Below are 25,652 nucleotides of genomic sequence, written 5' to 3' on the forward strand. Positions count from 1 at the left end.
TGTATTATCTATATGCACTGGTGACGTCAAGATCAATACTTGTTGTGCATTAACAAAAGACTCTCCCCGACTGAACAATATATCATCGGGAAGTGAGCCATGAAGTAAAACCGTATACGCACAGTGCGTTAAAATTAGACTTTAGCAAATCTTGGCAAGTTATGTGCTATATTGCAACTGTACAGTACTTGTGATGTCGTATGATCTCCTGGGCACGTCAGGGTTTTGAAAGTTGATATTTACGCCTTATTGTAATGAACTTTGTGTCGACTTTTAAGCAGAGATTCGACGAGTGTTAAAAGTATTACACATCAGGATTCTTGAGTTCAAGCTAACAGCTTTGAAATAGTTTCTCTTCTATGCTGTGCCTGGAGGCTACAGTTTATTCTGTACTGTGGTGAAAGACTTTAAGGTAATATTCATATTTTTTTCTCGTAATAATTTAATATTGTTAGATTATACGCTGTACGATTACATATTTAAAAGTTAAACTGTGATCGACCAATTTATTTTTAATTTGAGAGATCAATTTTAGTACTTTAGCATGACTGTGGTACAAAACATAGGCTTCAACTTTCCTGGACTAGTTACTTTAAACTGTGGCTTTGAAAGAAATATTCCGTTGGGTATTTACATAGTTTCTCATGTTTCCTTGTGGTACTAGATGATATGCTATGTAATAGTAAGAGGGCATGACGTTTCATTGATCCAAGCAGGATCTGCTAGGAGGATCCTGCTAGGATCGAAACGTCAGGCCCTCTCCAAAATTTATATTCGCCATCGCAGTAACACCATGTACTAAGCCTACACCATTTGTTTGAGAAATACGTACTATGGCCGGTGGTATGACCCTATGATCGCAATCAAGTAGACCAGCTGCCTTGGGGAATTGAAGAGAGAGACAGAAAACACTTCATGACTATATTTTTGCTTCTGTGACTTTATCCTTATACTCTAGTAAATACATCACACATGCAATAGTACCATTGGGTACACAGACATCTTGCACAATTATCGATATACAATTAAGAGGATTGAGTACAATAGCATAAGTAAGGAAATACTAGTTTGATTCACCAGCTGCACTATATCACCCCCCCCCCCCCCAATCCCCAACTGCACAGACATTCCCTTTGGAGTTATTCAATTGCCTTGAGTTGATTTACATGAGCCCACCCGCTTAGTAATTACCGAAATTTGTACATTTTTGCTATATGGGAGGGCATAATCGCTTCATGAATGGGGATGGGAGGGCGGGGAGCAGTCACGTGCATAATGATTTCAATGGCGGGTGAGGGGTTTCATAAAAAGGGGAAGTGGTCCTTGGGTCTTTGCAAATATCTCCCATGTTAGGGTGGTGGGGGGGGGGCTTACACCTCAAATGCCGGGGTACATCCTGAGGCATATTTTAGATTATAAAATTAGGTCGATATCATAATTATAGCTGTATATGAACGCGTGAAAAAACGTTGCTGTTTGTGCTCAAATTAAAGTGACAGTTTAAAATTTGTCGCAAATACACAAAGTTGTTATATAGGCCTATACTTAACGTACGTACCGCTTAAATAACTATATCATTTCAAGCTGTAAATATCCTTCAATTAAGGAGCCAAAAATCGAGCAATTACGGTGTCCAATCGCCCGTGAAGGCGAATGTGATATTACCGATTAATGAAAAGTAAGTATAATTGCCGGAAAAAAATTCAACTTTATAAGTGGAGTTGTTATTTAACCGAAACTAACGACGTGAATTCACTGCTTCAATGTATCCGTTAAAAAACGTCGCACCGGTTTTCACAACCACAGTAAAGCAATTATACCGTAAAAACACAGGTTTTACTATAACAGTCTGCTTTATGACTGGATTATAGATAATATGGTACTATATGCACATACCGAATGACGTAGAAACCGGGGGCTGGGGCGCCAGCCCCCCCCCCCCCAGTAAAAAAAGGCAAGTCAGAAAACCCCTTTTTCATTTCCAAATGAGAAAAAAATCTCATTTGGAGCACCAAATTGCATCTAAGGCCAGTTGAAAATGCAAAATTATTTACCAAATGTAGTGGGTGTTGAAGTGTGCTATATTGCACCAAGATGCATCTGAGGCCACCTGGAAATGCAAAATAAATTAGCCCCCTCCCCCAGGCCGGCCATCAGTCTTCAGCCCCCCCCCCCCTCAAAAGTACCTCCCTACGCCACTGCACATACCTGTTGTTATGTAAAGCCCTATACAAAACAATTTACTACCGTAATACGTATATAGTAGCGATTTCAGCTGCATATCTAACTTAGTTAAAACCTTTTCAATTTATATTGCATCACATGAACGGTACTCTTTTTTGCGAAATTGGAATTAAACCCTTCTATTATACTTTCATTTTGGAGCATCACCTCACATATTACCGGGATCATACATGACTTTGGTTAGCAGCATGTTTGACTTCTGTGTATACTGTTATCATAAATAGTTATATACACGGAAGTCGAGAGCCACTTGTAAGCCGGTCTATATGTTATATCTTTTGCATGTATGTTCATGTTTGTTCCTCCTTCCTCGTTACGTATATAGATGCACTGAGTAACTTTTTTATTTCAAAACAGTGAGCTGTATAAGTGTATATAGCTACGGGCCTGTATATAGAAGCACATACGCGGTGTTACACTCCTGTGTAGACGCTTGGTCAATTTCTGATATAAATAATGCTCCACGTTTGCTTTATCCACAGAAAATGAGGATCAACGTAATATTTCTACTCTTGTCGTTGCTTTGTCTGTGTTGGACTGTAAAAGGTAATATGCTGGGGGAAAATCCCGCAGCCTGAAACACGTATTGGGCACCATTGAAAAAGTGTTGGTACTATACCCCTCCCATACTGCTCTATATAATATTATATTCCCTATCCCCTCCCATACTGATCTTTATAATAATACATTCCCCTATTCCCTCCCATATTGATGTATATAATAATACATTCCCCTATCCCCTCCCATAATGCTCAATATAATAATACAATCCCCTATCCTCTCCCATACTGATCTATATGATAATATACATTCCCCTATCCCCTCCCATAATGGTCTTTATAATAGTACATTCTCCTATCCCCTCCCTTACTGATCTATATACATCCTCCTATCCCCTCCCATACTGCTCTATATAATATACATTCCCCTATCCCCTCCCATAATGGTCTTTATAATAGTACATTCTCCTATCCCCTTCCGCACTGATCTATATAATAATACATTCTCATATCCCCTCCCATACTGTTCTGTATAATAATATACATTCCCATATCCCCTCCCATAATGGTCTTTATAATAGTACATTCTCCTATCCCCTCCTTTACTGATCTATATAATAATACATCCTCCTATCCCCTCCCATACTGCTCTATACATTCCCCTATCCCCTCCCATAATGGTCTTTATAATAGTACATTCTCCTATCCCCTCCTTTACTGATCTATATAATAATACATCCTCCTATCCCCTCCCATACTGATCTATATGATAATAAATTCTCGTTAGTTCTCGTTATATCTTTCTCTTCTGTCTCATATAATATACATATGTATGTGAGTATGTGAGAATGTTTTACACGGTACAGTTTACATCAGCATGTATGTGTATATCTTTGCATGTTATAAGTAAGGAACCAGACAGTAAAAGTACTTCATTGTTTCTGTTTCCTCGTACTTCCATCTTTATTTACTCTATTTGTTAATAATTACCAAAATTATTTGCAATTAATTACTTGATAATTAATATTAACCATCGATTGTAGAGAATGTAATTGAAACTTGAAAAATTTCAAGGTTTACACCCTTCATCCTGGAAAGACTGTTGAGAATCAACTTTAAGAATTAAAATTTTACAATTTCGAAAAGAATATCATTGTGACATTTTAATTGTCGACTTTGACCATAAATACCCGGGACGATTTTGTTTGAAACTATTGTTGGCTATATATAGTGCCGGACTCAGAACTTTTTCTATATGTGATTTGCCTGATTATATCTCTTGAGGATGTGGGGTGATGGGGGGGGGGGGTAAGGTAATATTAAGTAACCTTTTACCACATCTTTTCCATTTCCCTGAGCAGCTGGTCGCAAGAAGCGTAACGTGTTGGAACTAGGCGCAGTGATAAGTTGCGTAACAGGTCTTTCTACTTTTGACGTTCTGTGGAAGCTTGACGGCTACGGCTGCTATTGTGGTTTGGGCGGTCAAGGAACTGCCAAGGACGACGTAGACGAGTGAGTATGCCTACCTATACATATCACTGACCTCTAACAGAGTAAGAGGGTTAGAGGTCAGTGATACATATACAGTATACGTCATAATAATGTTAACTATGTAAACAATATGTGATTATGAAATACGAACCAGTGTTATGTGGAACGCCAATCGTGTAAAGCATATTTATTCTCTGACTGAGAAATGTATCTTAGTAGGCCTACTATAAATGCGTACTGATGTTACGCTGACATAACCTATGAGAAGACATATATTCCATCTAAACTGCACGTTCGTGATCTGAAAACTATAATGATGAATATGCGAATTGATGTTTGGCTAGTGTAATTGTAACCCTGTACATATCTAAATACGTAGTTTCTAATAGGGGTATCATATCCAACGTGACACGAAAGAACCATTGAAATTTTAGAGTTTGTTATTGTTTCTGAATTGCTCTAATAACATTACGTATTTAGTATCTTTATATTCAACAACAGGAAAGAACCATTGAAATATTAGAGCTTGTCATAGTTTCCGCGTTGCTCTAATAACATCACATGATACTTTTTAGTGTCATAATATTTCGGTGAACCATTTTGATGTTTAGAGCATGCGCATATCATAACTAACAGGGCAGAAAACATGGTATATTTTCCTTAGCGATATGTATATAACGTTAAACGACACGTATATTGAATGTGACCATACACATGCTATAGGCGGCCTATACAACGGCACTTGGCGCAGTCGCGTGAAGTTTTGCAGTATAGACCCACGATGTAGGTTAATTTGTCTTAGGCCTACATACATAACAACTTTTTGGGCGTTCGATACCAGCCATTGCAGAAATCTATGCATCTAAATTTTCTGGATATGGTTTTTGCAACGCTTACTTTCTTTCTCTCTTGTACCCTAAAACTATTTACCAAAACCTCACATTGTGTACAGCCTGAGTGAAATCTTTATCAAACCGTAAAGTATATTATAAATCACATGACCGCGTTGAAAATGATGATGTTAATGTGTCCTATCTAGTCTGCAAGGATGTCACAAACTCTAACAACCATTTAGGTTCACTGGTCTCTATAGCAGGACATTATATTTTCTCTTATCACCATAATGTCAAAATTCGATCTTTGTCGTTACATAGAAAGCTTCCACAAATGTGCCGGGGGGGGGGGGGGGGGATGTGAGCAAGTAGAAGGGTTAGTGCACGCTAACTTGTTCGTTCACATTTTGACATATATTTGGTGTATGTTCCCTACAGACGATTTCAGCAGACATTAAACAGCCTTATAATGTTTTAGTAGGAATATTTATTGTGTATTATCCAAAAGTATTGTATAAGTATTCTCCTATAGTTCCTTGAAAGGTTATGAGGTAAGGAAAATTAAAACTGTTCATATCATTGTCAAGCACCTTTCCTCTGTTTTGTTTTCGCTTTTATATATTTTTTTTATTGATCTTAAGTACATAAAAGTGAATCTTTTAATAACAACGTAACAAGTGTATCACAACAAATAAATACAAAGGGAAAATCTCTCTACAGTACCGTAACTTATGATTGTCCAATTGCGGACGTCAGTTACTATTTTTTCTTACAGTTTATTATATGTATTTCTCACTTTTTGATCAGCTATTAATATTCTTAGCAAAACTTAAACTGGTGCATTACTTTTCTGTTCTACTATTCTTTTGATTTTCAATATCATGTCGTTTATATTTAGTTTGTTTTAAGGCATTGAAGACTCGCCCAAACCGCGTGCCGCCCTCTGAAAAAAAAGTTAACTTTCCGTTGTTTGCAAGTGAAGTTTTCCTCTTGTCGCTAAAAAATGCAGACAGTAATGAAATGTGATACCTTGTTATATTTAGCTGGACCTGAGATGTCCATCGCTGTATCGTTTGCACACTGTGCTGTGGGACGTATTGACCGCAGCTGTATGTACTGGCTGAACACTATAGTGTCTAATTACCGACGGTAGCAAGCTGTGTGTGTATTTTCTGTGATCGATGGTGGTGTTTAACACTTCTGTTACACCTCATTTGAAAATAGGTCAGATTACCGGCATTAGACGTTTCTTTTTGCGCGAGTCTTCCCACCTTTTAATCCCCTAGCCTACATGACATTATTTGTAACCACCAAAAAAAGAACATGCTTGGAACATTTTTTTTAGTTTCTTCTTTCAATTTTGACTCCGTATAGTTGCTGTCGCCTGCATGACGAGTGTTATGACGTAGTGATGCATAATGGTGATTGCCCTGAGAGTACCGCATACACCACTGTATATCATTATAAAGGAAAGGACTGCAAAACACCACACAGTATGATATCATGTGGTAAGTAAGATTATATCCAGCCGGCGCAGATCCAGGGTGGTGTATAGGGTGGTGGATGGTGGTGGTGTAGGGTGGTGGATGGTGGTGGTTTAGGGTGGTGTGCCCCCTCCCTGTTCCCACCCAGCCTCTTTCAACGTGACACAAAAAGTGAAACATGAAGCCTAGTTATTAAAGCAATTCATTGCTTGTGATCTTATTATAAACCTAACTTTCAGCCTTAAAAATGTGCCTCAGAATGGAACATTTCAAGTCTAAATTTTTTTATTTTTTTTATTCTGTGCCTCGACCCTTCCGAAATCCTGGTTCCGGTCCCTGATCTTCACGAGGAAATACTACACAAACATGAGATATTGAATTCACTCCGTATTTTAATTGCACGGTATCAACAATGGTTTTAAAGGTCATCAGTATATTGCCCCTCCCCCCTTCCCTCCCAAAAGAAGATTGAAAGTGAAGTAATGGTCACTCATATATGCAAATTCGTAAAAACATATCTTCAAATTTTTCCTGCAACTCTTATGGCAGTACCAATCTCTCTACGACGTACAGTTACGGTGATATATCTTATTGAAAAATCATCAATGTGTTAGAATAAATTAATGTAGGCTTATCAGAGACGACCCAATGATCGTACTTTTGAAAACGATTAGCAATTTTAGCTCATTCATATCTAAGGCTATTTCTTATGATCGTTTAAGGGATATTGGTAAATGTAACCTATTTTGTTTGGTTATCGGCCCATCCGCCACCTCACCCTACCCCTTCTCCCAGACCCCCGTACACTCTTACTTTTATAAGATGATCACAGTGAGTGTTCTTTTGTGAATGTGCTGTGAATTTTGCAATCTTGGTGAATAACAGGTACAAAGTTTATGGCCAATATTGACGTAGACAACCACCATATGAAAAAGTCGAACACATCAAATACCTTGGCCAATTGAGTAACACAACACAAAGGGAAGTATTAAATAGAATTAGGGCAGGATGTAGAATTGTCAGTTTATATATATATATATATATATATATATATATATATATATATATATATAGTTATTCTAACTGACAATAAGATTCCTATGTCACTACGAAGCAGGATGTTCAATCAGTGCGTTCTTACCACGATGACATATGGAGCGGAAACGTTGACTATAACTAGAGAGATTGAGCAAAACCTTATAACAACACAAAGTGTAATGGAACGCAACATGCTACAACTAACACTATAAGGGATAGAGTTCAACACACGGAATTCAGATAGCATAGTAAAGTAAAAGATGTCATAGATAAAAATCAAATAACAAAACTGAAGTATATGGGCTAGACATAGTACAGCAACATCCCAAGATACTAGATAGTAAAAAAGGATGACAGAATGGCAGCCAGGGAATGGGAGAAGAAAAAGGCGGGGAGGGGGGGATAAAGAGAAGATGGAGAGATGATATATCCTAGTATGTAAAGAAACCAACATGGGATAAGACGGCACAAGAGAGAGAGAGAGAGACAGATGGAAACTGCTTGAGGAGAGCTACATTCAGCAGTGGATGAACAAAGCCTCCTGATGATGATGATGATGATGACGACGACGACGACGACGACGACGACGACGACGACGACGACGACGACGACGACGACGATGACGATGATGACGATGATGACGATGATGACGATGATGACAATGATGACGATGATGATGAACAAGTTGATCCTCATGCGATTTCTAATATTTCCCACATGTGACAATGCGAATAGTTTTGCGATGCATGTGCCCAACATAGGCGTACTGTGAAATGTACATCCGTTACATTTCTACAGTAACAGCTGTTCCATATAATACTTCTTGTTTTATCACATTTTTTATATATTTCTGTCCAGATCCTGTGAGTTCTTACGACGAGCCAGAATTAGCGAACTGTGCTGTGGATCTCTGTGAGTGTGATTATGCCTTAGCTCAATGTCTGAAAGGAAAACCGCTCAACAATGACTACCGAAAATATGACAAAAAAACTTGTAAACAAGATGACTTACCAACGATTTAAGAAACTTTTTGTACTTTAAAATGAAGTTTAAGTTAGTTTTATTTACATTTAGAAAACCATAGGGAAAGGGGTAGGGCAGTAGGGGTAGGGGTGGGGGTATGTAGCGGAGCGTAAACGGAAGTACACGTTGTGTGAAAACTTTAAATGAGGCTTTTTGAAAGGAAGTTTGGAACAGTTTAGAGTTTTCAAGAGTAGCGTTGGGAATTTGTTGAACAGCCTGCGAAAAAAGAGGTTTGGTTACAAATTACGAATATGAATCCATATCTTTAAATGTTAGATTATCGAGGTTATTCTTCCGATAAAGCAAGAGATCGATGTCGGTTCCCTAATTGTTTGCTGAGTGTTTCTCTGTACTGATATTGTTTTAGATAAATTTTTATAATCATTTCAATTCCAAACTAACTACATCTCTGTAGGCTACTATATGTTGATAAAATGACTGAGGGCAGATAGAACTGGGGAAGGTTAGGGGTGGTAAAGAACTTGGTTAACCGACAATGAGCGATGAAAAGAGGTTTCTAGCAGAAAGATTCGATATGTATTATTTATACTTAATCTGATTACAAAAGACATACTGTTAACTCATTTTGCTTAGTTTATTATGTCCATGTATAATTTTCAACTCGCTCTACATGTTAATGTCTGAATTAGATTATTTTTGTATTGAAAATTATAATGATCATTTGTAAATAGTCAAGTAAAAAGGAGTTTTAGATTCACGTGATGTATATAGCATATTTTAACGCTCCTGATGGTTGCCTGGGTTAACGATGACGTCATTTCCCGAAATAGATTCTCACGAGTCGATGATGCCATCGATCATTCCAGTGACGCATATTTCTCAATGGACAAGCTAGTTCCTACATTTGTATTTTTTTTTACAAATTTTTGAGGAAAAAAACAAAAAAGAGTACCATCTTTTAATTGTAAATAATGATATATTAACTAAGCTGAAATGCAAAGTCTTTCAATATTTTCATATTGTTCTGTAAACAGTTTTAGTTTTATGTTATTGTAACAAACAATCGTTTTGATGGGGTTGCAGTTATACCTAGTTTGTTATGCAAATTATACGAAAGATATGACAACGAGAGTGGAAAGAAGGAAGTGCAAAACTATCTGCCAATGTGGCATCTTCGCACCCAGGACCCCACGCAATCTTAGCGGCACCTTGTACCCCAGTCAATATATTGACTGGGGTACAACGTGCCGCTATATCACTATATATCACTGCAACACCCACCCCGCTTCATGCGGACATAAGCAGCTGGAAAGTCTCCTCACATAATTAGGTATTTACTTAAACAATTAGCACGTGCTTTGTGTTATGTGTCATTTATTAATCAAGCTAGGTAGGCCTGTTTTGCAATGTTCGAAAGTTTTTATACGTAGTCACATATTTCATTCCAAATTACAAAAGCAACGGCATACTATATACACAGATGCATCACTTTTGCACATGATATCAGTTTGACTGTAACTTTCATGATTTTCGATTCCTAAGAATGAGATTTTACAAATAAAATAGAAATAAATTAATAACATGTCATTCTTTTTTAATTTTACTCATACCACCTTTTCTTCAAGCAAAATGAGACCGTTTACTCCCGATTTACCTTTTGTGCATATTTGCGACATTCCAATTACGCTCTATACTGCTCAATTAAGTTGATAAAGAAACCCGTGACGGCGGTTATAATTACATAAGGCACTACCAACTTTACTCAAACCTTTTTCAAAATTTGCTCAAACCACAGGTGATCTGCTTTTTAATCATCGCTCTAATACAAATCACAGTCATATTTTCTTGGCAATCGAATTCTAGCTACAATAAACTGGAGCCACTAAATGGCAAAGAGGTGGGGGTGGGTAGGGTTTTGCCGGCCCAGGGGCGCGGGCAGGTTGAATTATACATCTAGACAGCGAGCGATCATTGAAATGGAACTTGTACTGGCAGACGTCGTATGCACGTACGACATCAAGGCTCAAATGCGTTGTATCTTATATTATGTGTGATACATTCGTATCGATAATCTTATTATCGTAAACTGTCTGAGAGGACTGTAGATTCAATTACAACCATAAGGCTATGTTGAAAGTTTTACAATCATCTAATTACCTTTCCTCTAAATTTTGTTTGCGGCACATCTGAACATTTAAACTCTAACTATATGACCCTCATCAAGTTTCAGAGCATAGAATGTTGAGGATAGAACCAGGGAGAGCACTTTTGGTTACTTCTGAACCTACAAATCCTAATTCTAAAGTATGGGGCAATAATCTAGACCTCCAAAGATGCATGCATGCAGCAACGAAAGTAAACTTAAATAATAGTAACTGCAAGATGTATTTTGTCATTTTTCCCACTCACCTTTCTCAATCATCCCCTGCCATAGATTTTGTTGAAGTAACTCTTGGTCATGATGCCCCCTTCTATGTTTCTATTAGAGTGAGAGCATTACAACCATGGACGTACATATATCATCCGCCCCTTCTTTCCCAGCGAAGATCAAAAGTCGGTCTCAAAATTCAGTGAGCCGAATTCAGCGTAGTCTACACCCATGACTGGGAAAGTAATAAAACAACTGTAAAAATGAAAGAAACCGAATCGTTCGCTCTGTTTCTTCTTTACGTGTCTTTTCCCAAACTAAAATAAACACATTCAGCTAAAGAAATGCTAACATTTTCGGGGACTGTCGTGACAAAGTGACCGAAGTCGGTCTCAAAGAAGCTAGTGAGTATCAATATCGCTCTACATCCCCTTGAAATATGTAAATGCACTCCCCAAGGTTCAAATGACCAATGAAAACCATTCCATTTATTTAGAATTCTGCCCTTGCAAACCAAAAAGATGACCTTAAATTTTGTATTTCGTAGTGTATCACGAAATACGAATAGTTTATATATTTTATGCTTATTCTTGTGGTGGAAAACTCCATATAAATGATATATCAATCATCCACACTGGTGTTCTCCTATCTCTGGAAATGTGCCGAAAAGCAACAGGAGAACACTTTTTTTAAGATTGCTATCAAATTAAATCTGGGTTTTATGGCTTGGATGTCAGAGTAAACAAAAGTAAATTAATGTGGTGCAAAAATTGGGTTAATTGAGGCAATTTTAGGCCACTTTAGGCCTTCAACTGAGGAGCAGCATACGAAAATTGTTTGCTGTGGGTAAAGATGTTTGTTTACTAAGTGACGATAACTTCAGGATCTCATAGAGCAAAATCTTCATGGGCATGATATGGAAAATGGAAGGTGCCATGAATGGCCAGCATGTCAGCTATCCAGTGATGGATAGGGTTTAGCTAATTAAAACTTTTTAATACTTCTCATTAGTTTGACGATTTAGTGTGTAGTGAGGCAATTATATCCAGGATGCTACCTTGTGCAACAATCATATATTTTTGGCCCTGTTGGCGTCCATTAGCTTTGCAGGATTTACAGAAAATGGCTACAAATAATGAGGTAGACGAGTTTGAGGACTTAGAGCCAACTTTGCGAAACATCATTGATCAAGAAACGTTGCGATGGATTTTCGTCGGTGGGAAGGGTGGTGTGGGGAAAACTACTTGCAGGTTTGTAATCTTATAAGCCTAGTGAAATAAATACTATAGGCTAAGGCCAGTACATAGTGTAGACTACGTGACGTAGCATAAGCCCCACAATAACCAATCGTACCAGTTCTGCTACATAATTAAGGACCTAACAAAATTCTTGCACTACAGATAGGGAAGATATTTAGCTAAAGATATTCTAGTTTAGCTAACATTTGTGGTAATATCACATGCTCGCGTACTGTATTGTAGGATACATATCCTTTAAATTGTAGTAAGGCATTGTAGTTGACGATAGGATAGCAGTCATCAAGTCGCCACTGCACACTATTATTACATACAATAGGCATCAGCTTACTGTAGGTCTACACAATATGTACAGGTATGGAGAATATAGGATTCTGATGTTAGCTGCAGTCATTTTCATATTCTTAACGTCGTTACCTCATATAAAACTATATTTTTGTTAGATCATCTAAGAGTAATTATACTGCACAGAAGCAAGAGAAACTTATCAGTTTGAAAACGCTTGCAGAAATATGAATGTGTGCTGAAAGTGTTTTTCTTTCAATGTTTTTGGTGCAAGCAACTAACTGAAAAAAAATGTACCTCATATTTCGCAGCAATTTTGAAGATATTTTGATGCATTGTTGGAGTGGACAAGAAATTGTCAGATAGGAATCTGGGAAGAAATAAATCCTTTTTGTTAATGTAGGAGACGTAATTATGTAGTTGTGGAGATCCAGATTAACTTTCCAATTCTATTAGATGTCAAGAATTATCAGTATACTCCAAGAGTTGATGTATGTATGTATGTGTGTATGTATGTATGTATGTATGTATATGTGATCTTCCCGCAAGCAGGAACTCACGAAAGAAGCCATGGAGGCTTGTAGACTCGCAAGCTGACCGAAGCCAATCTCTCGGCACACATCCATTTAACGTCCATGTCGGGAAGTTGTTATTGAACAACACCCTTGCCAGACGACACACATCGCTGTCGGCGGGGAATCGAACCGGGGATCTCATGACTGGGAGACACCGGCATTAACCACTAGGCTATACACTCCGCCTAGATGTGAAGCTTAAAGAAGCTGATGTGAAGCTTAAAGAAGTGTGCTATGACATTTTCATCATTACTCAGAGGAAGATTTACATTATAAGAAAAAGTAGCAATCAATAGGATTTCAAAAGGAAATCCAAATTTACAAGATTCTTAATCATTTTGTTTTTAATTCACAGTTGCAGTCTAGCTGTTCAGCTCTCAAAGCATAGAGAAACTGTACTCATAATATCCACAGATCCTGCTCATAACATATCAGATGCATTTGATCAAAAGTTCTCCAAAGTTCCTGGATTAGTCACTGGTTTTCAAAATCTGTATGCAATGGAAATAGATCCAAATCTGGGTGTCGGAGATTTGCCGGATGATTATTTTGAAGAAGGTAAGAGAAATGAAAGAAGACGCTAAATGGGATGTACAGCTTTAGTCTTGAAGGGTGTACTCCTTCCTCTCTTCACCAAGAAAGCAAATAATGGATGAAAAAATATAAACAAGATAATGTTGGTTTGTAAGGTATCAAAGGTCATACTTCAAGTTGCTGTGACTTGTTCAGTGTATTGTATTATCCCGCATCCATATTCCATTTTCAACAAGTTTCAGAAAGTTGAATATTTCATTAATATCAAGAATTATGATCATATCATATAATATCAATACTATGTGATGAAATACAAACTTGAAGCCGTAGCCCTAATTCTGTAGTCTTGTGTTGAAACTTGTTGCATTCTGTAAGTGATGAACGGAAAAGTACAATGCTGTTGATTTTCTGTAATTTTTAGGTTCTTATGGTTAATAAATGTGAAATCTGATGTATGAGTTGCTAAGCTAATAGAGACATCTCTTTTGTATGGCGAGCCAGTTTCCGTTTGCAATATGATAGCTTTCACCAGGTAATTAAGTGAAAGCAAGATAGATCATAAGGTGTTGTGTCGCCAGAGTACTGTAGTTCAATACCTTAAGTAGTTACTTTCCAAAGCAAAGATACACTCTCAGCCTAGATCTTTTGTAACACTTTCATAGTAGATCTCTATGCAGTACCAACCGCAAATCTAACATTTGATTTTTTTTTTTCATTTTCTTTTTTTTTTCATTTTCTTGAATTCTTTTTTCTTCTTTGCATGCAGATCCTCTCAACATGGGTAAAAAAGTCTTTCAGGAACTGTTAGGAGCATTTCCAGGGATAGATGAGGCTGTCAGTTTTGCAGAAGTCATGAAGTAGGAAACAAATGCAACATATTTTATAATAATTTTTTTATAATAATAATTTTATAATATATTTTATAAGCTACATAAACAGTGTTGTTGAATAGAAACTTTATTGTCTCTCAAGTACCAAGTCAAATAAGTGGTTTCCAGGAACTTTACCATCTGGTAATGTTGGATGACAACACTTTTGTATTTTAATATTAAAAAAGAATTTGTGACAAATAATACACTCTTAGTGTTGATCAGGAAGTTTCTTGTCTGTAATGTAACATACCAACACTAGTTTTGTCAGCAGCATTCCTTATATGATAAAGTTTAATGACAAAACTTGTGTTTTTCAAACCTTTTTCTGATAGAGAAGGTTGCATATCTATGCTGATGTTGATCAGGAAGTTTCCTGTCTGTAATACAACATGCCAACACTAATGTTATCACAAATATTATCAGGTCCTAACAATACAGTGACATTTTTAATATGCATCTGTTTCAAGTATGAGACTGAAAATCGCGCATCTCATATGTTTCATATTAACATTATAACATTAAAAGTGAAGCAACTGAATTTTCAATTGGCTGAGATGTGAATTGACCAAGTTTCTATTTTCATCAGCATTTTTGGTTCCTTGCTTTAGCAAAAGGAACCTATGCAGTCAGGTTGGCGTGTGTGTGTATGTATGTATGTATGTGTTCAAGTTTGATACCTTATGGGGTACTATACGAGTTTCAGCATTACTTACAGGGTACACATTCCTTACGGGGAACAAATTCAGTACCCCGTAAGGACACTGTACATTTTCAATGCAACTATCAGGCTGAAACATTTCTCTGACAACCCCTCTTTGTTAATGCCTGTTCACACACCTCCATACAATTGACCTTCACGCTTGACTGAACTTGGGCAGGTTCTTAATTACTGCCACCATTTTGCCTTGTGCAGTTCTAATCTGCCCCAAACTATTGCTTTCAATGCAGTGTAGAAATTGTGCTGTTGGAATAATGACAGAGGGAAAAGGATGTATTTACTCTGCATCCTTGCTTACCTGTCTCCCCACAACCTTAGCACCTATGCTCTACCATGCCTAGAGTGATCTGGTAAAATTTCAAGTTACAACGCAAAGTGTTATAACTTCTTTAGCAACTTTATATAAAGTGCTTTCCAAAAGTCATTGTTTGATAGATCCATACAGCAGAGAAAAAATGTTTATCCTGAATCGGTAATTGGTGAGAACTGGCATTGGTGTGCAGTAAAAAGATAGAAGTAATGTCATTACTGTAACAAGTTACATTTGATGTATATCCTAGACACTAGTGTGGTATTTTCAACACTTTTTTGTCCTCGCCATATGTAGGCCTGCATCATGTCTGCACTTGGCTTAGGTTGGTAAACAAATGATACACATTCAACAATGATACAACTGGTCATGATTTATTTGTAACTAGTAACATAGCTTGCAAATATAATCAATTAAATTTCCAGAATGTAGGCTTTAACTAAGGCATTTATAAATACATCGGTTCTTCAATACAAATCGTAACTCGAAAACCCCGGGCACTGGTAATTGAGGAAAAGATTAGTGTAATTTGTACACTAATTGCATGGAACTGCCACGAAAAATATACAAGAAAGTATGGGATCATTTTGAATCTGTGATGGTGAGTGTTCCTCTTATCTTTATTAAGTATGTAATAAGGCCTATTGAACACTTTGGCGAAGTAGGCACTTTGATTAATAGGGAGCTCCAATGATTTGCAGAGATTCATCAATTTATCATTTTAAGTACTTCATATTTTCTTACCCCCAAACGGTTAATTTTGTGGGGCCAAGAATCTCTTCATCAAGTAATTACCAATTCTTTTTCATATGTCTGGCTACTTAACTTGAATATTTTGTTTGAAGAAGTACAGAGCACAATATTGCATAAAACAATAGTTTGCTTTATTAACTCAAGTATGTTTCATTAAGCAGGGAAAACCATTGATCACCAAGCCAGTAACAGCAAACTATTATAGTTTATTTAGTATAATACTTCAGTAATTTGTTACAGTAGGCAAAGGACTTAACATTTAGGGGTCTTGCATTATTACAAAAACTGTATGCATCATTGGAATATAATTTTGTATGTACATCACTGAGAATATAGTTATGGATATTGCATTGAAAAATGTTTGTTTGTATTACACAGCCGTGGCAGAAATTTGTTACAAACTGAGAATTCCATTGGTCATCAATTATGAATGGCTGACTACCCACAATTGGCTATAGATATACTCTGGTAAGTCACCTTTAATTGTTATTGATGCATGCACAAATAATCAAGTAGTATGGACATGAATTCACCTGAAAATGTTTTGCCAAGAGTGGTGGCATTTGAGTGGTGTATAGTCAAACCATTTGAAAGGCTTTTGCGGGAGGTTACAGGGACTTTGTGTGTTCAGATTTTAGGTGCATTTCTCAACCATTTAACACCTTGTAAAATGGGTTTTGAAACAATTGCTCATAAGTAACATTGTGCTGTATTCAGAAAGCTATACATACCATATCTATGGATTTTTCAAGCTTTCAACTTTTGGATGTCTAAGTTTATCTATACATTGACTAATTGAATAAAATTCATAATATGACTGTATTGCCTCCAGTTTGCAAGGTCACACAAAATCTGTGAAGGAAAAAGGCTGCATTTAATACTAGGTTGATTTAGTGTTGATATGAAGGCAAAAGATTTTGGGCAGTGTAAAGAAGTTTATAATACAGAATGTAACATTACCAATGAGAACTACACTGAGGAGTTGACTTCAGCACTTAATTCATTAAAAATGCATTCATGACATTGAGCATAGCTTAAATGAACATACCTAAAAAGGCTAGAAGATTGAGTATTCTGAATTGCACAAAAATGCTCTATTATTGTGACATATCAAAGCAAAACATCAGCTTTAAATTAAAAAGTGTCTTAGTACATTCTGCTGAATAACTGAGTGCTATTTGTCATAAACAACATTTGGGAATGGACCTTTACAATTTATTAATCTACTCACACAATTTCATATGCAACTTGTAGAATTTAATTACACTTTTTCAACATGTCCCAGAGTGGATATGTTGAAATTGATTGACAAAGTACAAATGTTTATGCAATAGAAAATGTGATCAAGATAGATGTTGGTGTTATGGTTTCACATTTCACCAATATGCAGGATTTTAGAATGAACTCACTAGCATGTAGTAAATCTGTACATTATTTTATAGCAACAAAATTGTATGACAAACTGAATTTAAAAATATTGGTAAGGGAAGTAGAAAATGAGGTATCAGTTTAATTCCCAGCTCTGTCAAGCAATGCTTACAATTTTTTCATGTAGTTTTCCTACTGGGGCATACATATTTTTCCAGGTGGGGGGGGGGGATGCTATAGATGATGAGACTGAGTGTTGTGTATGGCCTAGTTAGAAACCAAAATAAATGGGGGAGGTGAGAGCTACAGAAGTCAGGGAGAGGTAAAAGTCATAATATATCCACACATACAGAGAAGTTATATAATCACACCCTACTGTAGAAAAATTATAATTACAGTTGATTTAGTAACTAGAAATGGGATACCTTCATGGTAAATTACATGGAAAGGGTTGAAGAGATGTCTTTGTTGCTTAAGTGGGTCATTTGGGAAGCTGTTGGTAGTAAAATTTGGTGTCTGAGAGTGGGGCCAGGGGGGGGGGGGTAGTGGACAAAGGGTTCCCCCTTTCCCCTTTAAGAAATGTTTGGAATTTTTGTAGCAATTAGATGCAATATTTACTGGTTCTCTCTCAGTACAAGTCATTGCATATTTGAAGTTAATATCTGCAGGTAGGGAAACTTGGGGGAGTGGTCCAAGGGGGGGGGGGTAGGGTGTCCACCTCCCCTTTTGGAATGTTTTGGATTTTATAAGGCCCTTGATGTAAGATGTTGCAATGTTTATTGGTCATTTCCCAGTGCTAATTGAACCATTTGAATTTAGTATTTGCAGAGATGTGGACCTTGGGGGGGGGGGGGGCGCAATATTTTGGATTAAATCAGTTGGAAAGTATACAGGGTCTATGTGTATGAATAGTGTTATCCTTATAGGAGGGAAGAATTACAACTGTATGAATTTTTAACTTTTTTCCTGTAGTTAATAATTTACAAATCATTTGTAAAGCTATCAGTAATCTTCTTCAAAATGGAAAAATAACCTTCAGAACTATGGGTGCAGGATTTGGTAAAGGTAGTATCAACAACAAAATTGATTCATTGATCCAATTCCTTCTTAATTGATAAAGTTTCTTCAAGGATTGGAGTAGTGTTTAATCATTGTTATATTCAGTTGTTTCAAAATACTACATGAGACAGTACATAACATACCTGTACAAACAGGGGATTCTTGGGTTCAGACAACCTGCCCCCCCCCCCCCAAAAAAAAAATAGTAATAAATAAATAACAAATAATTAAATAAATAAATAAAATGATAAATAATAAATAAAAATAGCAATTAAAACAATGAAAAGCAAATAAATGAAAATTAACTGAATAAGTATATAAGAAACTTTCCACGTTTTACATTTTGTTCTTTCAAATCGCTTTAAATGTACTTCAGTATGGTTAAAATATTCCATTCTGTGTTTTGCAATAAAGTGCCTCCCAGCTTAACTTAGTTCTACTTTGAGGTTAGCCATAATTAGTACCCCGATAATTTAGGGAATGCTTTGAGCTATATTTTATATTTGCAAGTACTGTATGCAAGGGTTTCATTAAAAGCTGCTAACTGGTTATTTTTTGCCTTTTATGCAAAAGACAAGACATAGCAAACCTATGTGATATTCTAATCATTAAATGTAAGTTGTTAGGATAACTTGTGGATTTTAGCATTTGAATGTTTGTAACATATATTTTTTGAGTGCTTGAAAATATAAACACTTGAACAATAGGGAAAGCAAGAAATAAATTTGGTAGAGGCCTATAGCATACTGAAGTATATCTTCTGCCACTTTGCTAATGTGTATGTTTACTAAATTCAGTTCCTCACCAAATTATCAGTTGTATAGGATCCTTGACTTGATTTACATGTCTCTGATATATGTCTAATGACAGTTGCATACAGTATAATGCCTGAAATTGTTAAGTTTCCATTTAATGCATAAACATTGTCACTATATCAGGGGCGGATCCAGCTAGGGGGTGAGTGGGTGTGGCGGGATATTAGTTCACACTACAATGGACCACTTTAAACTATATGGTGTAAATCTGCTGTCTAAGACTGAATCAAACAGGAAGTAACTTGAATGGTCCGCCGTTATTGCTTTGTTTACTATGGATTAAGACTTAATTGAGATGAAGGTTAATTATAACTTGTCAATGCTGAGCAGTCCTTTTACTGTTAATCCTCCCAATAAATGTCATGTTAATTCTTGAAATCAAATGAAGTTTTACCAGATATTTTATCATTACAAGAAAATTAAGAATAATAGGCATTTAAGTACATTTGCTTTCCAATTTCTGTTAGGACTTGTACATTGCACTGGTCATCAACTTTTCATTTTCTTACACTGCATAAATATCATGTGAAGGAGCAAAGTCCATCACTGATATATGTTAAAGCAGCTTTTTGAGGTTGATTGTCAAATTACCAAGAATTTTCCAGGCACAATACTTCTGTAATGGTAAAGTGTCCTTCAATCTGCCCTCCTAGAGAGAGTCCCTGCCACATCTGGGTAGGACAAATTATAGGCCTACCCAGAACACCACTTCCCCCAGTACCATTATCTGAATGCATTTTCCTTGATAGTGCAATTCAATCAAATTGAAATTAGGAGGGAATACAAAGCAATATCGCCAAACATCTTATGTACTAAGGACTCTGGCCAGTGTGGCAATATCTTCTTACATTCTACCTATTTAGGCACTGATTTGATTTGATTTATTTTGTGTATGCATGCAAGTACAAATACATAGTTAAGTATAATTAAGCATATATACACAGGGTACTAGAAAGACAAATAATAAATGTTTAACAAAGCTAGCAACCTTAACAAAAATTAGGAAATGAGAAATAACAAAAAAACAACACTTGTGATAATGGTCCTATTGCTGTACCTGCTATGTATGTGTTGAGACACTGGCCGGTGTGACAGCACCTACATACAGGTTATGTTTAGAGACAAAGCTCAGTGTGACAACATACCCAAGGATGGATACATGTTAGATACAATGGCCATTGTGACAGTATTGTAGAGACGCTCATTGAGTTACAGGTCAGTGTTAAAATACCTCCATACATGTTGTATTCAAACACTGGTCAGTGTGACAGTATCAATATGCATGTTAGTGTATAGAGACAATTAAACCATTGTGACAATTTATCTCTGATACATGTGAGTGTATTGAGATAATAGAATGTCATAATTTTAATGTGTTGAGACACATGCCAGTGTTGAGAATTGGCAAATGTGACAATATCTCCATCCATGTATTTAGACAATGACCATTATGATGATATCTCCTCACATGTTATTCTTAAAGACAAAGGCCAGAATGACAACACTGAAGTTAAATGTATTGACACGGGCCAGTGTGACAATATTTTTATTCATGTTTTGAACACAGTTCATTGTCCCGGTATCTTCACACATGTTATGTAGACTGACAGTAAAGAGAGACAAAAGCCAGTGTGATCATTAAATTTGTACAATATCCTCATGCAAGTCATGTATTGAGAACATGGCCAAATTGTGATCATGAATAGTAATTCATTGAGACACATGCCGGTGTGACAATATCACTTTACATTTTATGTATTGAGACACTAGTGTGAGAGTATCTCCAAACATGTTTTGTATTGATCACCCCAACTGTTGATTAACCTTCACTGCTCTCATGTTAAGGCTCTAATGAGCTCCCCTTTAGTAATAATAATAATAATAAATGAGACTTATATAGCGCCAAATCAGTAAACAAAAGTTACTGCTCAAAGCGCTTTACAAAGAAAGTAAATTAATTTACAAAAGAACAAGTGAAAAAATGGGTCTTTCCCCAAGTCTGGATCCTCAACCCTGACTACATTCTAAAGTACCATAAAAAGAGAACACTGCAGTATTCTGTTTTTGTCTGTTGTCACAGAATTAACATAAAGGAATTATGGTCTCATTACCTCATTTTTCCTGTATACTGTCCTTCAGTGACCCTTTATTTTTGTACTCTCCTGAATTGCAAGAGCAACATGTTAAACATTTATAAAAGTTGTCCATGTATTATCCTCCTCCCCCCTCCCCTGCATGTATTATGTTTTTTTTGTCACAGAGCATACCCCCCCCCCCCTCCCCTGCATGTATTATGTTTTTTTTCACAGAACATGTGGCCTCATTGTGACCTAAATTTAGCTTTAAAGGAGGATAGGTAGTTGAGAGATACATTTGGACTTTCTGTACAGTATACCTCCAAATCAGCTATAAATATGCAACATAGATTAAACATATATTTTTTAAGGTATTCCTCCCTCCCTCCCCTTATATTGAACTAGAAGATATAAATTGCACCATACTAATGGTAAACCTTGCATAATGTAATTGTGCTATTGATCTTTAAAATGATTACATAACAACTGGAAATAGCCCTCTCTATTGTACAGTTCATTTACATTTTGAGTTACAAGCCCTATGGAATCCCTGGGGTACCTTGCACTAGTTATTTGTTATTAAAAATTAATTAACACAAATAAGCAACACCATATGACTTTGAGCTGTAATGAAAGAACCCAGAAACTAGAGTCTTGTTACATGTTAATCTATTTAGTGCAACATGCAAAGTTTGAGGACATATTTTAATGAGTTTTGGTTAATCGATCATGATAGTTCGAAGTACTTAGGTTTTGAGCCTTACAGTAAGTGCTAACAATACATGCAATGGATTGGATCGCACAGATTGCAAGAATTTGATATGAAAACTTGATGTGATTTGGGTCAAAGTCAAAGTTCCAAAAATTACGGAGAGCCAAACGTTCCATAAATGTCGAAAAAGAAAGTGAAGTGTCCAAGTTAATATATATATGTCCAATTCGATATCAACATGTTACAATTCTATATCAGCATGTTACAATTCCATATGAACATATCGAAACAAAATACAATATGCCATTGCGTCTATCAACATGTCAAATTCAGCATCAGCATGTCGAAAACTTGTAACAGCATGACACGTACTACACTGGTCATGTCAACATGCTATATTTACGTCGTGCTATAATTTTGGCACTTCGGCGCGCGCCAACGTTTCGTATATGTCGAGATTTATTTCAGTATGTCCAAAACTTGTGTCAGCATGTTGAGGGATTTTGCATTTCCAGGTGGCCTCAGATGCAATTTGGTGCAATATAGCACACTTCAACCCACCCATACCATTTTGTATATAATTTTGCATTTTCACCTGGCCTTAGATGCAATTTGGTCCAAATGAGATTTTTTTCTCATTTTTAAATGAAAAAGGGGTTTTCTGACTTGCGGAGCGGGAGCGGAATGATACTTCTGCCCCTCCATATTTTTCACTGGGGGGGGCTAGCGCCCCCAGCCCCCCGGTTCCTACGCCCTTGTAGTTAACTATACTACAAAACTGCTAATTTCCAGTTCCATCGATGCTAAATACACCGTACACATCCGTTCACTGGTCAGTCTGTTCCCCCTTTCTCAGATTAAAATTTCAGCATAGGCTACATTCAAATTTGCCGATAAACACGCCGCCACATGCCTTGTTGATTCATTCGTGAGTCATTGGACGCGCATAGGCGTAGGAGGCGGGGGGGGCTGGGGGGGCTGCAGCCCCCCCAACCAATTTTTTTGTGAAAATTCGGGCAATATGCTTAGAATTTTTCGGGCACCTACTGGAAGAATAATAATTTGCAATGTGTTTTTCATATTTTTGGTGAAAATTCGGCAATATGCTGAGAATTATTCGGGCATCTTCTGAAAGAATAATAATTTGCAATGTGTTTTTCAATATTTTGGTGAAAATTCGGGCAATATGCTTAGAATTTTTTCGGGCACCCACTGAAAGAATAATAATTTGCATTTTTTTCAATTTTTTTGGGTGAAAATTTGGGCAATATGCTGAGAATTTTGCGTGCACCTACCAGTGGCGGAGCGTCCATACAGTCAAAAGGGGCGGATGCCCCCCTGACGGACTCAAATGGACTGCTGGCGCCCTTTCAGCTTTTTACCACTTTTTACTTATTCGCGATTATTGACTTTTTTATTGCGCTCTCAAATACCTATTGACATTTGTCACATTTTGTTGGTGCAATTTTCTGACAAATGGCGATGACACCCATTTATTCTTCGTTTATCTGCAAATTAGCAAGGCCCGGAAAGGCTCATTTCCGGCAATCTAGGGAGTAACTTTACTCAAAAAATTTCTGCACGCTCCGCGCCAACCTGTGGTGGCGCTCCGCTTAGATAGTGTCAAAAGCGCCCCTACAGACCATTCTCTCCCCCCCCTGACCAATACCCCCTAGCTCCGCCACTGGCACCTAGTGAAAGATGAAGAATTTGCAATGTGTTTTTCAATGGTTAAACTTATATTATTATTATCATTATTGTTGTAACGACTTCCCCAATAATTCTAACCAATATGGAAGGGTAATAACACCGAAAATGATTTTATGTTATTGTCAGGTGATGTAATAACTGATGGATGCCTATATGATATGCACATTAACATGTGGAACGCGCGCGGAGCGCGCGAAAAAATTTTGGTTTTATTTTTCGGGCAAGTCGTTACAGCCCCCCCAAATCAAATGAGGCTCCTACGCCTATGTGGACGCGGACACTAGCAGTAACATGGTAATAATTGAAAGTTTGTAAGAATATTCTTGGGGAAATTTCACTAGGCCCCTTTCTCCCTTTGATCCAGTCCGTGCTCTGTCTTTGGGATTTACTTCAACTAAGTTCTACTTGTATTTAGCCTATGCTAAGTTAGGCAATGCCTAGACTAAGGCTAAAGTTAGGGTATGCATACTCTTATTTCTAACGTTGCCTCTAGACGAGTTCGGAGGCGTGGTGCTATCGAAAGCTGGTTTTCTCTGACGCATTGGTTTATTTCTCCAACCAAACGCGGTATGGAAGAAAAAGTTTCTTGCAAAACATTCATTATGAATGATTATATTAAATGAACTGCTTTGTTTGGACAAAGCTTTGGCGCGACTAATACGAATAAGGGCTTGAAGATATTCTCAATGGTATATTTTTCACCTACTGCAGCAGTTTAAAACGTATATTCAACCATAGTACCGTGGGAACGACACGAACCACGTGCAACGTTGTCATGGCAATACTTCACTACTCTTCGCTCACCATGCTGACACAAGTTTTGGACATACTGAAATAAATCTCGACATATACGAAACGTTGGCGCGCGCCGAAGTGCCAAAATTATAGCACGACGTAAATATAGCATGTTGACATGACCAGTGTAGTACGTGTCATGCTGTTACAAGTTTTCGACATGCTGATGCTGAATTTGACATGTTGATAGACGCAATGGCATATTGTATTTTGTTTCGACATGTTCATATGGAATTGTAACATGCTGATATAGAATTGTAACATGCTGATATCGACTTGTAACATGTTGATATCGAATTGGACATATATATATTAACTTGGACACTTCACTTTCTTTTTCGACATTTATGGAACGTTTGGCTCTCCGTAAAAAATGTAAAATTGACAATGTTTGTTGTAATATTATTGGACGTGAAACAGGACAAGTCAAGCTAATAAGCAACATTGTTATGGGATAAAAGAGGAGTACCAAATATTGAAAACCAACACAAAATGCTCCTTTAAAGACTTTGGAGTCTCTTTTCGCTCATGCACAATACCTTCTGTAATGGTAAAGTGTCCCTCAATATGCCCTACTAGAGAGAGTCCCTGCCACATCTGGGTAGGATTAATTATAGGCCTACCCAGAACACCACTTCCCCCCAGTACCATTATCCAAATGCATTGTCCTCGATAGTGCAATTCAATCAAATTGAAATTAGGAGGGAATACAAAGCAATATCGCCAAACATCTTATGTACTAAGGACTCTGGCCAGTGTGGCAATATCTCCTTATAGTGTTTGCACGGGTATAAACGGGATAACTAAAAAATAATAATTGCAAGTGGTTTTTAACTAAACGTTTATTCCAAATGTGATCATATTGTGGGAATC

At 36.9% G+C, this 25,652-nt stretch overlaps 3 protein-coding genes across 3 annotated transcripts in view; all 3 read left to right on the forward strand.

Moving 5' to 3' along the window:
* Positions 1-210: 210 nt before the first annotated feature.
* On the forward strand, positions 211-9,472 carry LOC139978938 (phospholipase A2-like). Its single transcript, XM_071989524.1, has 5 exons — positions 211-412; positions 2,727-2,790; positions 4,106-4,256; positions 6,443-6,576; positions 8,449-9,472. The coding sequence occupies exons 2-5, from the start codon at positions 2,730-2,732 to the stop codon at positions 8,610-8,612; spliced, it is 510 nt and encodes a 169-aa protein (XP_071845625.1). The 5' UTR covers positions 211-412; positions 2,727-2,729; the 3' UTR covers positions 8,613-9,472.
* A 2,568-nt stretch (positions 9,473-12,040) lies between these two features.
* LOC139978959 (ATPase ASNA1 homolog) lies at positions 12,041-14,960 on the forward strand. The gene is made up of 3 exons (XM_071989558.1): positions 12,041-12,192; positions 13,414-13,616; positions 14,359-14,960. Exons 1-3 carry the CDS (start codon positions 12,065-12,067, stop codon positions 14,451-14,453), a joined length of 426 nt encoding a protein of 141 aa, XP_071845659.1. The 5' UTR covers positions 12,041-12,064; the 3' UTR covers positions 14,454-14,960.
* Positions 14,961-15,103: 143 nt separating this feature from the next.
* LOC139978947 (uncharacterized) overlaps positions 15,104-25,652 on the forward strand; it is a 43,767-nt gene continuing 33,218 nt past the window's right edge. The window contains exons 1-2 of the mRNA XM_071989536.1: positions 15,104-16,093; positions 16,624-16,713. The gene's annotated coding sequence lies outside the window, so the exon portion shown is untranslated. The remainder of the gene's footprint in view (positions 16,094-16,623; positions 16,714-25,652) is intronic.

This window comes from Apostichopus japonicus, chromosome 2 (genome assembly GCF_037975245.1).
Source record: "Apostichopus japonicus isolate 1M-3 chromosome 2, ASM3797524v1, whole genome shotgun sequence".
NCBI lineage: Eukaryota > Metazoa > Echinodermata > Holothuroidea > Aspidochirotida > Stichopodidae > Apostichopus > Apostichopus japonicus.